Below are 14,689 nucleotides of genomic sequence, written 5' to 3'. Positions count from 1 at the left end.
CTGGGAACTGAACCCAGATTGTTTGAATTCTTGCCTCTCCCCTTAACCGCAAGCCCAGCAGATGTATGTACAGCATTGTTTTGTTCTGTATTTGTGTTGCATTGACTTCCAAGGGAGGTTGTGGAAATTCCTTCTTTGGAGGCTTTTAAGACCAGATTAGAAGTACACCAGTCTGGGAGTGTCTAGAGATACTTGGTGACAGAGCTAGAAATAGATCCCAGTTCTAGTGCCACTGTACTGCTGTTTTGGGTACTAAAGTACTCTGCCACGCTGGTGTTTCAGGCACTGGTGCAAACCCTTAGTATAGACAGAAATTACACTAGTGCACTCTGATTGGCACTGGTGCACCATGTCCCAGTTAGAAGGCTGCCATGCGCAGCACGATGGGGCCCCTGATCTCCATCAGTGCCTCTGCAATGCAAGGCACAGTTTATAGTCTCACAGACTTTAAGGCCAGAAGGGACCATCATGATCATCAAGTCTGAGCTCCTGCACATTGCAGGCCACAGAACCTCACCCCCCCCCACTCCTGTAACAGACCCCGTAACCTCTGGCTGAGTAAAGAAGTCCTCAAATCATGATTTTCAGACTTCAAGTTACAAAAAAAATCCACCATTTACACTAGTTTAAACCAGCAAATGACCCATGCCATGCCCCAGGTTGTAGAGGAATGCAAAACAAAAAACAAAAAAATACCCCAGGGTCTCTGCCAATCTCAGTCTGGGCAAAATTCCTTCCCATCCCGAAATATGGCCATTTATTGGACCCTGAGCATGTGGGCAAGACCCAGCAACCAGACACCTGGGAAAGAATTCTCTGTAGTAACTCAGACTCCTCCCCATCTAGTGTCCAATCACCAGCCTTTCGAGATATTTGCTGCTAGCAGTTGCAGATGGGCTACATGCCACTGTAGGCAGTCCCATCATACCATCCCCTCCATAAAGGCATCAAGCTCAGTTTTGAAGCCAGTTAGGTTTTTTTGCCCCCACTGCTTCCCTTGGGAGGCTGTTTCAAAACTTCACTCAGATGGTTAGAAACCTTCGCCTAATGTCAAGCCAACGCTTATTGATGATCAATATCCATTTGTTCTAGTGCCAACATTGGTGCTTGACCTAAACAACTACTCTCCTTCCCTGGTATTTATCCTTTGATGTATTTCTAGAGAGCGATCATATCTCCCCTCAGCCTTCTTTTGATTAGGCTAAACAAGCCAAGCTCTTTGAGTCTCTTCTCATAAGGCAGATTTTCCATTCCTCAGATCATCCTAGTAGCCCTTCTCTGTACCTGTTCTACTTTGAATTCATCCTTCTTAAACATGGGAGACCAGAATTTTGCTCACAGTATTTCAGATGAGGTCTCATCAGTGCCTTGTATAACAGTACTAACCCTTCCCTGTGTCTCCTGGAAATACCTCACCTGATGCATCCTAGGACTGCATTCAAGTATTTCACGGCCACATCACATTGGCAGCTCATAATTGTCCTGTGATCAACCAATACACCTAGGTCTTTCTCCTCCTCTGTCACTTCCAACAGATAAGTCCCCAGCTTATTGCAAACATTCTTGTCATATGTCTCTAAGTGCATAATTTTGCACTACTGATTTTCATCCTGTTTTCTATTACTGCAGCTTTCAAGGTCATGCAGATCTTCTTGGATGATATTCCTGTCCTCCTCCATGTTGACAATCCCTCCGAGCTTTGTGTCACACTCCCACTTTTTGTGCCAAGGTCACTAATAAATATGTGGAATAAGATTGGTCCCAAGACTGATCCCTGAGGAACTCCACTAATAACTTCCCTCCTGCCTGACAACTCACCATTCAGTATGACTCCTTGTAGTCTCCCCTGTAACCAATTCCTTATCAACCTTTCAGTTCTCCTATTAATCCCATCTTCTCCAATTTAATGAATAGTTTCCCATGTGGGGAATGCCTTACTGACATCCGGATAGATGAAAGCTACTGCATTTCCTTTGTCCAAAAAATTAGTTACCTTCTCACAGAAGGAGATCAGGTTTCTCTGGCAGGGTCTACCTTTTGTAACACCATGTTTTATTTATTTATAGTGCCGAAGGCTGGAAGGACCTGTTAGCAATAGGCTGAGAATGGCCATGTGGAGGTGGGGGAGGGGATAGCAGATAGTGTGGAGGTGGGGAGGGAATGCAATGTTGGATTTTGAGATTTTGTTTTGTAGGAGTCCATGTCTGCTCCCTGTGTCTGTGGTGCATTCCGTACCAAAGCAGCATGTCAGCAAAGCAGACGCACACACCATAGCTCCATCTGGAACATGCAGCATTCGCTGCCAGACGCGATGGGCGATTTTTCAGGGGCCCAGCTTGATATACCTGGCTGGGGTGGGTTCAGTTGGACGAGGGTCTGGGGCTCTGATAGTTTGCGATGTTCCGTTTTGCATAGTCACTTCTTTCCCTTTTTTGTCTTACCCCCACCTATACCCGATGTCACTCTCTTCTTTGCTTTGGTTATTTCAGTTCCAGTTTTTAAATGGGATCTAATAATTGCAAAGGTAAAGATAAAACAAACAGAACCATTTGAATTTTGGCACATAGCTGGTAGAACTATGCCTAGTGAAGGTCTGCTATAATTACCTGGTTACCTATAGCATTTTCTGATGGAGTGGATAAAGCAATGTCAAAGAGCCAAAGCACTTTTTAGGGCAAAAGGGCTCATCAGGTGTTTGCTCTCTAGGGAGCATGTCACCGGCCAGAGCTTGCAGTCTTTCAGGAGTGGTGTGCTGGATTGTATTTAGGAATCTCAAAATAAAAGGTTAAGACTGCTGGTTCACAATATCCAATGAAATCCTACAAACAATTATACAAATAGACTCTAATGCTGTTAAAACAACATTGTATTAATACTGATTCAAAACTGAAATTAAAATTATGAGATAAACGCATGAGAACTGAACTGACACCTAATTTCCATTTTATAATGCCTGAAATTTTGACACTCGCTCACACCATCTTTTCTTTTTAAAGAGATGTACAGCACACAGTCAAGTTAAGCACACCAATTATTGACTGCTTTGTGTTGCATTAGCATCTGATTAAACACCTAATTAAAACTGTACCACTGTAAGTTTAAATGCCTCAACACAGCTTAGCTCCAATGTGTTTAAATGTGAATGAAAAGTTTCTAAATTAAATACATGGAAGGATGGTAAATGCAGAGAAAATACACAGAAGTGCCTCTACCCAGTCTTGTTAACTTCTTTTCCCAACCCCCCATGAGTTTTGGCCTCTTGGTCAACTCGGCTCCCAGTCGCACATCAGCTGTGCCCTCTGCCAGCCTAACCCGTTTCTACTGCAGTTCTTCATCCCCCTCATCCAGGTAGGGGGTTGGCGCTGCAGCCCCTAAGGCACCTGTGTTAATCACTCTCTCACATACTGGGGCTATTTAGATTTCAGGGAACGATTTATCAGAGTTACTGAATCTGGGAGGTGGGATAGAGGAGAGGCTGAGAGGGCCATGCTCCACCCTGCTGGCCTCCATGTTACCTCATCCTCCACCCTCCCCCATGTGTCTGCTCATGTGTCAGAGTTTCATCTTCTGATCATAATGCCACTGGCCTCAGCAGAGCTCCCAGACAGGAGCTACATGACTAGGGGGTATGCACAGAATTCATGTCCAGCACAGAATTCCTTTTTTTTTTTGCATGAAGAAGATACATTCTGCCTGAGAAGTGCTGCAGTTCTGCCTCTCACCCACCAGAGGCCCCTGTGGCACCAGAACAGCCAGCAGTAAGCTGGGTTCATCTTGGTGGGAAATTGTTGCCCTGAGCTATGCTCCAAATGGGAAGAGAGTTAGTGGGAGCAACTTTGGAGAGTCCTGAGACACGGCTGCCCCAGGGGGTGGGGACAGGGTGGTCATTCTCTACTCACACGAGGGTGTGGAAAGGGCACAGGAGGAGCAAGTGTTCCCTATGGAGACTGCCCAGTCCCAGATTACCCAGTGCCATCCACTTCTGTCCCCCACCATACCCCAAACCTCTTCACCCTTCCTACTATCAGCTGCCAGTCTTCCCTCGCTGCTACCCGTTCCTGACTGGCAGAGAACCACTAAGCTCTGCCCCCTTCTCTTTGCTTCTGAAAGTTGCCTTGCCCAGGGCTTTGCTGCCTGTATCAATGGCAGGTAAGGACGGGGAGCCATCATTTTCTGCTTATTTACTGAATATTCAATTAGAATGTCAGGTTTAGCAAAACTCAACCCTCTGAAAACTAGGAAATAGAGAGCTAATGTACATGCCAATGCAAACTTAACTCTGCCTTCTGAAGCTTGCAACACCCACTGGGTGTTATCTGCCTTCACTCCAGCTGCACTCACTGTGTTAGGTGTAGCTGCACTGAACAGTAGAGGCATTAGTTAGAGCAGTTTGATGGAGGTGTGATTGTGATATCAGAAGATCTGGGTCTGAGTCCCCCATGTGTGCGATGAAAGGAGAGAGGTGCATGTGTACCTAGAGCTTCCAGTCTGTATCATTTCTGCACTGATATGTGCATGTTGTCAGGAGGAAACGGGACTGTTTGCCATGGGAATGGTCAGCAGTGAGATGGGATCTGAGAGCAATCTGTGTGCTTAACAGTGGGTAAGTGAACGTAGAACGTTAGCTGGAACTTCTGTGAGTAAGGATGAAAGAGTTGTAAAAAGGGGTGAAGAGGTGTTCAATTGACCAAGTGTGCGGCTGTTTCTGGGGAGCAGGCTCAGTGTCTGAGTGTAGAACAGGTGTCGGTAGCTCCTGTACAGCGCAGCTCTCTTAAAATCAAATTCCGTCTTAGCAAAGATAAAGTGCTTTATTGTGTGCCCTGGTTGACATTTTCCCTAGTACTTTAGTGATGGGCACTATCTCAAATGACTGGGTGCACATACATGTGTTGTAGGAGTAAAGAAAGAGTCATTGCTCACGTGGGTCAGAATTAGGATTACATTGGTGTGTACCTTATCTCTGCATTTCCTGATTATTACAAGTTTAAGTTTTGCTGATCCCTCTCTTCTGGAGGGGCACGACACAGCTCCAGGCAACCTTAAATCCTGCGTTCGTAAAGTTTTTTAGAAGTGAATTTCCTAGCTTTTTGCACAGAGTGATGTTGGTGGGAAGAGTTAGCAGCCCTATAGGCAGTTGTGGGTCTCACACAAGTTTGCAATCGGAGGCACAGAAAAGTGCAATGACTTACCCAAGGTCACCCAGCAGGCCCGTGGCAGAGCCAGGAATAGTCCGTGTCCAGTGCTCTCTCCACGTAGTTGCTGGGTGATTCTGAAGTGCAGCTCCCTTCTCCAGTACTTTTTGTTACGGTGGAATGGGAACGGTTATGCTTTCAAACGTCTCTCACCTTCTCCACCACCTCCTTCTGCCACCATTTCCAGATCTGTCTCTCCTTCTTTCAAGTATTTGTCATGGGAAGTTGGTAACAGAGCCAGTGAAATATGCTAAGAATAATCTGATGGGGAAGGAATAATGAGGCACCCCCGCTATTTTCCACTCTTAGAATTATAGCGCAAACACTAAACAGTGAATCCGCTGCAGTTCTAGACCAAAATATTTTTCACCTAGTATCAGCAAGGAAAGATGAAGAGCTTGCTTTTGGCCATGTTGAGTCTCAGTAGACAGCTGATGGACATCTGCCGGAGGTATTAGAAAGACTGGGCTAAGATTTAGTTTGATTGATTCATAGATTCTAGGACTGGAAGGGACCTCGAGAGGTCATCGAGTCCAGTCCCCTGCCCACATGGCAGGACCAAATACTGTCTAGACCACCCCTGATAGACATTTATCTAACCTACTCTTAAATATCTCCAGAGATGGAGATTCCACAACCTCCCTAGGCAATTTATTCCAGTGTTTCACCACCTTGACAGTTAGGAACTTTTTCCTAATGTCCAATCTAGACCTCCCTTGCTGCAGTTTAAACCCATTGCTTCTTGTTCTATCCTTAGAGGCTAAGGTGAACAAGTTTTCTCCCTCCTCCTTATGACACCCTTTTAGATACCTGAAAACTGCTATCATGTCCCCTCTTAGTCTTCTCTTTTCCAAACTAAACAAACCCAGTTCTTTCAGCCTTCCTTCATAGGTCATGTTCTCAAGACCTTTAATCATTCTTGTTGCTCTCCTCTGGACCCTTTCCAATTTCTCCACATCTTTTTTTAAAATGCGGTGCCCAGAACTGGGCACAATACTCCAGCTGAGGCCTAACCAGAGCAGAGTAGAGCGGAAGAATGACTTCTCGTGTCTTGCTCACAACACACCTGTTAATACTTCCCAGAATCATGTTTGATTTTTTGCAACAGCATCACACTGTTGACTCATATTTAGCTTGTGGTCCACTATAACCCCTAGATCCCTTTCTGCCGTACTCCTTCCTAGACAGTCTCTTCCCATTCTGTATGTGTGAAACTGATTTTTTCTTCCTAAGTGGAGCACTTTGCATTTGTCTTTGTTAAACTTCATCCTGTTTAACTCAGACCATTTCTCCAATTTGTCCAGATCATTTTGAATTATCACCCTGTCCTCCAAAGCAGTTGCAATCCCTCCCAGTTTGGTATCATCCGCAAACTTAATAAGCGTACTTTCTATGCCAATATCTAAGTCGTTGATGAAGATATTGAACAGAACCGGTCCCAAAACAGACCCCCGCAGTACCCCACTCATTATGCCTTTCCAGCAGGATTGGGAACCATTAATAACAACTCTCTGAGTACGGTTATCCAGCCAGTTATGCACCCACCTTATAGTAGCCCCATCTAAATTGTATTTGCCTAGTTTATTGATAAGAATATCATGCGAGACCGTATCAAATGCCTTACTAAAGTCTAGGTATACCACATCCACAGCTTCATCCTTATCCACAAGGCTCGTTATCCTATCAAAGAAGGCTATCAGATTGGTTTGACATGATTTGTTCTTCACAAATCCATGCTGGCTGTTCCCTATCACCTTACCACCTTCCAAGTGTTTGCAGATGATTTCCTTAATGACTTGCTCCATTATCTTCCCTGGCACAGAAGTTAAACTAACTGGTCTGTAGTTTCCTGGGTTGTTTTTATTACCCTTTTTATAGATGGGCACTATATTTGCCCTCTTCCAGTCTTCTGGAATCTCTCCCGTCTCCCATGATTTTCCAAAGATAATAGCTAGAGGCTCAGATACCTCTTCTATTAGCTCCTTGAGTATTCTAGGATACATTCCATCAGGCCCTGGTGACTTGCAGGCATCTAACTTTTCTAAGTGATTTTTAACTTGTTCTTTTTTTATTTTATCTGCTAAACCCACCCCCTTCCCATTAGCATTCACTATGTTAGGCATTCCTTCAGACTTCTCGGTGAAGACCGAAACAAAGAAGTCATTAAGCATCTCTGCCATTTCCAAGTTTCCTGATACTGTTTCTCCCTCTTCACTAAGCAGTTGGCCTACCCTGTCTTTGGTCTTTCTCTTGCTTCTAATGTATTGATAAAAAGTCTTCTTGTTTCCCTTTATTCCTGTAGCTAGTTTGAGCTCATTTTGTGCCTTTGTCTTTCTAATCTTGCCCCTGCATTCCTGTGTTGTTTGCCTATATTATCCTTTGTAATCTGTCCTAGTTTCCATTTTTTATATGACTCCTTTTTATTTTTTAGATCATGCAAGATCTCGTGGTTAAGCCAAGGTGGTCTTTTGCCACATTTTCTATCTTTCCTAACCAGCGGAATAGCTTGCTTTTGGGCCCTTAATAGTGTCCCTTTGAAAAACTGCCAACTCTCCTCAGTTGTTTTTCCCCTCAGTCTTGATTCCCATGGGACCTTACCTATCAGCTCCCTGAGCTTACCAAAATCCGCCTTCCTGAAATCCATTGTCTCTTTTTGCTGTTCTCCCTTCTATCCGTCTGTGCCCCGCTGTGTTGTTTTCCCAACATATATCCGGATAGTTGAAGTCCCCCATCACCACCAAATCTTGGGCTTTGGATGATTTTGTTAGTTGCTTAAAAAAAGGAGTGGCCAACCTGAGCCTGAGAAGGAGCCAGAATTTACCAATGTACATTGCCAAAGAGTCACAGTAATATGTCAGCTGCCCTCCATCAGGTCCCACCCCCCGCTCCCAGCGCCTCCCACCCACAAGCAGCCCACTAATCAGCACCTCCCCCTACCTCCCCACACCTCCCGATCAGCTGTTCATGTATGCAAGACACTCGGGGGTGGGTGGGAATGGAGTGAGGGCACTGCGGGCTCAGGGGAGGGAGTGGGAAGGGGTGGAGTGGGGGCAGAGCCTGTAGTTGAGCAGTGAGCACGCCCAGCATATTTGAAAGTTGGTGCCTATTCAAGGAGCCGCATATTAAAATCTAAAGAGCCACATGTTGGCCACCCCGATATAGACCATCCCTGAGAGGTGTTTGTCCAGCCTGCTCTTAAAAATCCCCAATGATGGAGATTCCACAACCTCCCTAGGCGATTTATTCCACTGCTTAACCACTCTGACAGTTAGGAAGTTTTTCCTACTGTCCGACCTAAATCTCCCTTGCTGCAATTTAAGCCCATTGCTTCTTGTCCTATCCTCAGAGGTTAAGAAAAACAATTTTTCTCCCTCCTCCTTAAAATACTTGAAAACTGATTATGTCCCCTGTCAGTCTTCTCTTCTCCAGACTAAACAAATGTAATTTTTTCAGTCTTCCCTCATGGGTCCTATTTTCTAGACTTTTAATCATTTTTGTTGCTCTTCGCTGGACTTTCTCCAATTTGTCCACATCTTTCCTAAAACGTGGCACCCAGAACTGGACACACTACTCCAGTTGAGGCCTAATCAGCGCGGAGTAGAGCGGAAGAATTACTTCTTGTGTCTTGCTTACAATACTCCTGCTAATACATCCCAGAATTATACCTGCTTTTTTTGCAACAGTGTAACACTGTTGACTCATATTTAGCTTGTGATCCACTATGACCCCCAGATCCCGTTCCACAGTACTCCTTCCTTGGCAGTCATTTCCTGTTTTGTATGTGTGTGTAAAAGTTACTAGTGACCTCCCTTAACAGCTAGCAGCTGTTATGTCAGCCAGCGGCCATTAGGGGGAAGCAGACACCTCAAGTACACAGTAGCCTGAACTTTTCAACTGTCTTCCCTTTCAAGGCCTTAAGGTAGTTGGAGCTAGCCCCAAGCCTGTTTTCACTGACCAGATAGCAAAAGCACGGGTCTGACAACCACCAATCAAGTGGTAACACGGCAAGGGCCTTTGTCTGAATGTGTATAAAGGATCTGTAAAATGTGTGTAAGACAGAGTTTTTGTACCAAGGTGCAAAGCTCTCCTTTCTTCTGCAGAATAAAGCAACTCTTCCTTATCCCAGTCTGGCTGTTATTGGCTCTCAGCTAGGTGGACCCGAAATTTCGGTGACATGTGCAACTGATTGTTCCTTCCTAAGAGGAGTACTTTGGATTTGTCCTTATTGAATTTCATCCTATTGACTTCAGACCATTTCTCCAGTTAGTCCAGATCATTTTGAACTTTAATTCTATCCTCCAGAGCACTTGCAACCCCTCCCTGCTTGGTCTCGTCCGCAAACTTTATAAGTGTAACAGAGAGACTCTGCTACTGGGAGGGTTTCACCATGTCTCAGAGGGTTACACCCTGGTGCGAGGGGGCTAGGTCTGTACTGGAATAAGGTCATTCTGTGCTTCACAGTGTGGCAGAACCTAGAATATCCATTAGCAGGGGAAATCCTGAGGGGAATCGGCATGTGGAATGGACAAAAAACCCCTTTGAATTCTATCACATTGCCCTTCTCGCCCTGGTAGGTTACAGAATAACGTTCAGGTTTCACTCCAGATCATCCCATTCTCCCAGGGGGAAGGAAATGGCTTCAATGGAGCTGGCTCAGGTAAGGGATTATCAGAGAGATGGTGGTGGGTTCTGTTTGGAGGGAGAGGAGCAATAAATGCAAAGGAGGGTGGGAGCTGCTAGAGGTGGCGGGAGGCAGGAAATATCTAGGGTGGAAAAAGGGAGGGGACAGGATGTGACAAACCTGCTGAGACTTGTGTAATCTAGGGTGTGATGGGTTGTCACCCCTGGAGTGCAGTCTGGGGGGTTTCTGGGAACTACTGTGCCCTCTAACCCTGAAGCTGGGCTGGCCCTTCTCACACTGCTTTGCTTGAGATTCAGCCAGCCTCCCCAGGCCCTGTTATCACCCACAGGACAGCAGGTGGCGCCATACACCCAACTAAGCTACCTGAGTGCTTTACCTAAGCCACTCAAGGACAGATAGAAGACAACAGCCAATTTCCCAACGTTGAGTGATCATAAACAGATCAAAGCAGATTAATTAGCAAATAATCAAAAACTCAAACTAAGCATAACATACTAGATGGATAGAATATGAATTAGCAATTTCTCACCCTGACTTATGATAGACGCAGTCCCCCGAGTTTCCATACACAAGCTAGAAATCCCTTTACCCTGGGACCAACACTTCCCCTAGTTCAGTCTTTGTTCCTCAGGTGCTTTCAGGAGTTCTCTTGTGTGGGGATGTGACGTTGTGCAGTCTATATGATTTTATAAAAATATGATAAGTGAACATGATGTAACTGGGATATGCTTCATGCAAAAGGTCTCTTGTAAGGTATCATTACAAAGCTTATAATCTACTGAGTGTGATCATCCTATTTGTATAAATGTACCAATCTTGTATCTAAAACTAGAAATATTAAATACAACTCTGAGGGCCTATTGTAATTATGCAACGTGTGGGCCATTAATGGTGGTTTGGAATCTTGATGACTCCCATTCACCAGGACCATTGTCTACAGATAGCTGTGTTTTACCTGTGAGTCTTCCTGTATATGTGGATGCTGGCAAGTGGGTAATGAAGTCTTGCAGTGACACGTAATCATGTCACCTGAACTGGAATCCATCTTTAACCTGGTGCTTTTCCAGTGAGGGGGGTGCGGAAACCCAGAGGGACAAAGGGTTCCTGCCTTATGCAAAAGATATATATAAAGGGGTGGAACAGCCCAAAGAGGGGGAGAGGAGCCATCATGAAGAATCCCCTAGCCACCACCTAAGCTGGAACAAGAGCTGTACCAGGGGAAAGAATTGTGCCCAGGCCTGGAAGGTGTCCAGTCTGGAAAAAAAAACATACTGAAGCATCTCTGAGGGTGAGATTATCTGTATTCAGTTTGATTAGACATAGATGTGCACATTTTATTTTATTTTGCTTGGTGACTTACTTTGTTCTGTCTGTTACTACTTGGAACCACTTAAATCCTACTTTCTGTATATAATAAAATCACTTTTTACTTATTAATTAACTCAGAGTATGTATTAATACCTGAGGGAGCAAACAGCCATGCATATCTCTCTATCAGTGTTATAGAGGGCGAACAATTCATGAGTTTACTCTACATAAGCTTTATACAGGGTAAAACAGATTTATTTGGGTTTAGACCCCATTGGGAGTTCGGGATCTGAGTGCTAAAGACAAGCACACTTCTGTGAGCTGTTTTCAGGTAAACTTGCAGCTTGGGGCAAGTAATTCAGACCCTGGGTCTTTGTTGGAGGAGACGGGTGTGTCTGGCTCAGCAAGACAGGGTGCTGGAGTCCTGAGCTGGCAGGGAAAACAGGAGCAAACGTAGTCTTGGTACATTAGGTGGCAGCTACCAAGGGGGTTTCTGTGATCCAACCCATCACAGGGGAATGAGGCCAAGCGATGATGTCACACCCCACCTTAGGTAGCTTTTCCATATGGCGGGAACCCTTTCTTCCAAACTCAGTTCCCAGTCCAGTTAGTGGAAAAATACAGGTACCAAAATGGAGTTCAGTGACATGTGGTCTGGTCACATGGCCTAGCATGCCCTGCTGAGTCATAGTAGCCATGACTCATAGGCTGGCTGACACATTCACAGGAAGGCTAAGCTCTTCCACGTCATTGTCTTTGTTGATGAATCATCAGCACTGTCTGGCTTCTTCACTGTTGTACCTGAAAGGCTAGTTGTGGGTGTTACCCAGAGTAAGCACATTTGAAATACAGATACATAATCAATATTCATAACTTCTGATACAAACATGATCCATGCACACACATAGGATAATCATATTCAACAAATCATAAGTTTTCCAATGACACCAAACATGATGTATCTTGCACAAAATGCATCATAATTATGTCCTAATCATATTATAATCACCCCACTGTGCTGAATATGGGGTGTAGGGTGAGATAGGGTCTAATTTCAAGGCACAGGAGTTGGGAATGGAACTTCCCCTCTTTGTGGAACAGGAAATTGCCCTCCAGCCAGGGCTGGGAAAACTTCCCAGACTCCCAGTGATGGAGCCTGAATCTACTGACAATTCATTAGTTACCACCATCCCCAAACTTTGTGGCAACTGCAAACTTTATCAGTTATGATTTTATATTCTCTTCCAGGTCATTGATAAAAATGTTAAATACAACAGAGTCAAGAACCAATCCTTGTGGGAACCCCCTATTAAGAAATCAACTCGACCATGGTTCCCCATTTACAATCACAGTTTTTAATCTATTTAATGTATGCTGTGTTTATTTTGTAACTTTCAAGTTTTCTAGTCAAAATGTTGTGCTGAAGCATGTCATATGCCTTACAGAAGTCTAGGTGTATTACATCAATACTTTTAGTTGCAACCAAAGTTTTTATCTCACCCAATAAGGATATCCAGTTAGTTTGATGGGATCTATTGTCTCTGAACTTTTGTTAATTGGTACTAATTATATTACCCGATGTGACGGAGCAGGGAGCAGGGCAGATTTGACCTGGGAATGTTGCAGGGGGATTGCAGTGGGGATGTGGGACTTCCCTTGAAGGAAGCTACCTGAGCTGTAACCTGAGCCAGGAATGGGGGTGGGGAGAATTAACACCTTCTGCCCGGGAGACCGAACAAAGGAGAGGAGGAGCAGGAGGAGTTCTGGGTTTAGTTTCAGGTTGGGCTGGGTGGTGCAACACAGGGAACCCCAAGCTGGGGTCTAAGCTCCCTGAACCTCCCAGAGGGACCTAATTGAGGGGGTCTGGTCGTACCTACACGCTCTGCTTGAGACTGTGTTCCTGTCCTTGAATAAACCTTCTGCTTTACTGGCTGGTTGAGAGTCGCAGTGAATCTCAGGAAGAGGGGTGCAGGGCCCTGACTCCCCCACACTCCGCAACAACTGGTGGCAGCGGCGGGATCTACTGCACCCCGTGGACGGCGCTTCCTGCAGTAAGTGACTGGGGAGCAGTAAAACGAAGGGGGATTGACGGGGACCAGGCGTGCTGAAGAGTGAGAGAGAGACGGTTATTACCCCTGGGAGTGTGTGACCAGCGAGAAGGACTTTTGCAGTAACAGGGTCCCCCGGGGGGATCGCAGCGAGTGGTCCCAGGGGCGGAGGAGTCTGCAGCTCGACCCTGGCAGAGAGGTGGTGACCTCGAGAAGGGCTGGCACACTAGGGGTCTCCCTGGGAACTGTGGGGAGCTGTGAGCACACAGGCCGGTGAGTGACCAGCAGGAAGATGTATGCCAAGTGGCTTAAGAGCGACCTGGTGGAGCTGTGCAAGCAGAGGGGGCTGCGCATTGGGAGGCTCACCAAAGAACAGCTCATTGCCCGGCTGGAGGCGGAAGATCGCGCGAATGAACTGATCCCTGTGTCTCAGGGAAGCAGCCTGGCAAATGCAGCGCAGGCACCAGTGTCTGTCCCAGCTGGGAGTGGTCAGCCGGCTGCTGAGGGCTTCCCGAGACCCCTCCTTCCTATGCCTAGGGGAAGGGTGGGGAGAAGCCCAGCAAATACCGAAGGCGCCGTGACCCCCCCAGCCAGCAGGGGATCCTCCCGGCGAAGCTCGCCAGCCAGCAGAGGATCCTCCTGGCGACGTTCGGCATTCGTGGAGCGGAATTGGCTGGAATGGGAGAAAGAGCTAAAACTGAGAGAGCTGGAGGAGAAAGAGAGACAGAGACAGCATGAAGAGAGACAGCGTCAGCATGAACTGGAACTGGCAAGATTGAAGGGCAGCGAACCCCCGGCTGTGGTGAGTGAGGGGGGACCCAGGACTGCACGGAGCTTTGATAAGTGCATCCTGGCCCCACACAAGGAGGGGGAGGACATGGATGACTTCCTGGAGGCCTTTGAGACGGCCTGCGAGCTGCACCGGGTTGATCCCGTGGACAGACTCCGGGTCCTTACCCCCTTACTGGACCCCAAAGCCGTGGCATTGTACCGCCAACTGGGAGAGGCAGAGAAAGGGGACTATGAACTATTCAAAAAGGCCCTGCTACGTGAGTTTGGGCTGACTCCTGAGATGTACCGGGAAAGGTTCCGGAGTCAGGATAAAACCCCTGAGATCTCATATCTGCAACTAGCCGTCCGCATGGAAGGATACGCCAGCAAGTGGGCTGATGGGGCCCAGACGAAGGAGGACCTGATTAAACTGCTGGTACTGGAGCAACTGTATGAGCGGTGCCCATCCGACCTGAGGCTGTGGTTGGTGGACAGAAAGCCAGAGAACCCGCGACACGCAGGGCAGCTGGCCGATGAGTTTGTAAAGAGCCGGTCGGGGGTGGCAGGGAGGAGCCCCAAAGGAACAGGCCCGCCGCGATGCAGAGAGAGAGTCACCCTGGGACCTCCCAAAGGGGGAATATGGGGAATCCCCTCCCACGGGGAATGCCCAGCGTCAGGGACAACCGACCGGCTCGAGGGGACCCACGGGACATGAGCTGCTATTACTG

At 46.6% G+C, this 14,689-nt stretch overlaps 1 protein-coding gene across 6 annotated transcripts in view; it reads left to right on the top strand.

Moving 5' to 3' along the window:
• LOC101942347 (zinc finger protein 501-like) overlaps positions 1-14,689 on the top strand; it is a 34,296-nt gene that overhangs the window by 2,481 nt on the left and 17,126 nt on the right. For 5 of the 6 annotated variants that reach the window (XM_065569804.1, XM_065569808.1, XM_065569807.1 and 2 more), the window contains exon 2: positions 9,767-9,849. The exons of the other annotated variant lie outside the window; for it this stretch is intronic. In XM_065569804.1, the coding sequence (XP_065425876.1) occupies positions 9,826-9,849 (24 nt within the window). In that variant the 5' untranslated portion in view covers positions 9,767-9,825. The remainder of the gene's footprint in view (positions 1-9,766; positions 9,850-14,689) is intronic. 6 annotated transcript variants of the gene reach the window in all.

The sequence above is a fragment of the Chrysemys picta genome, chromosome 16 (assembly GCF_011386835.1).
Source record: "Chrysemys picta bellii isolate R12L10 chromosome 16, ASM1138683v2, whole genome shotgun sequence".
NCBI lineage: Eukaryota > Metazoa > Chordata > Testudines > Emydidae > Chrysemys > Chrysemys picta.
The sequence above is the reverse complement of the archived record's forward strand: the minus strand, read 5'-3'. Positions and strand labels throughout refer to the sequence as shown.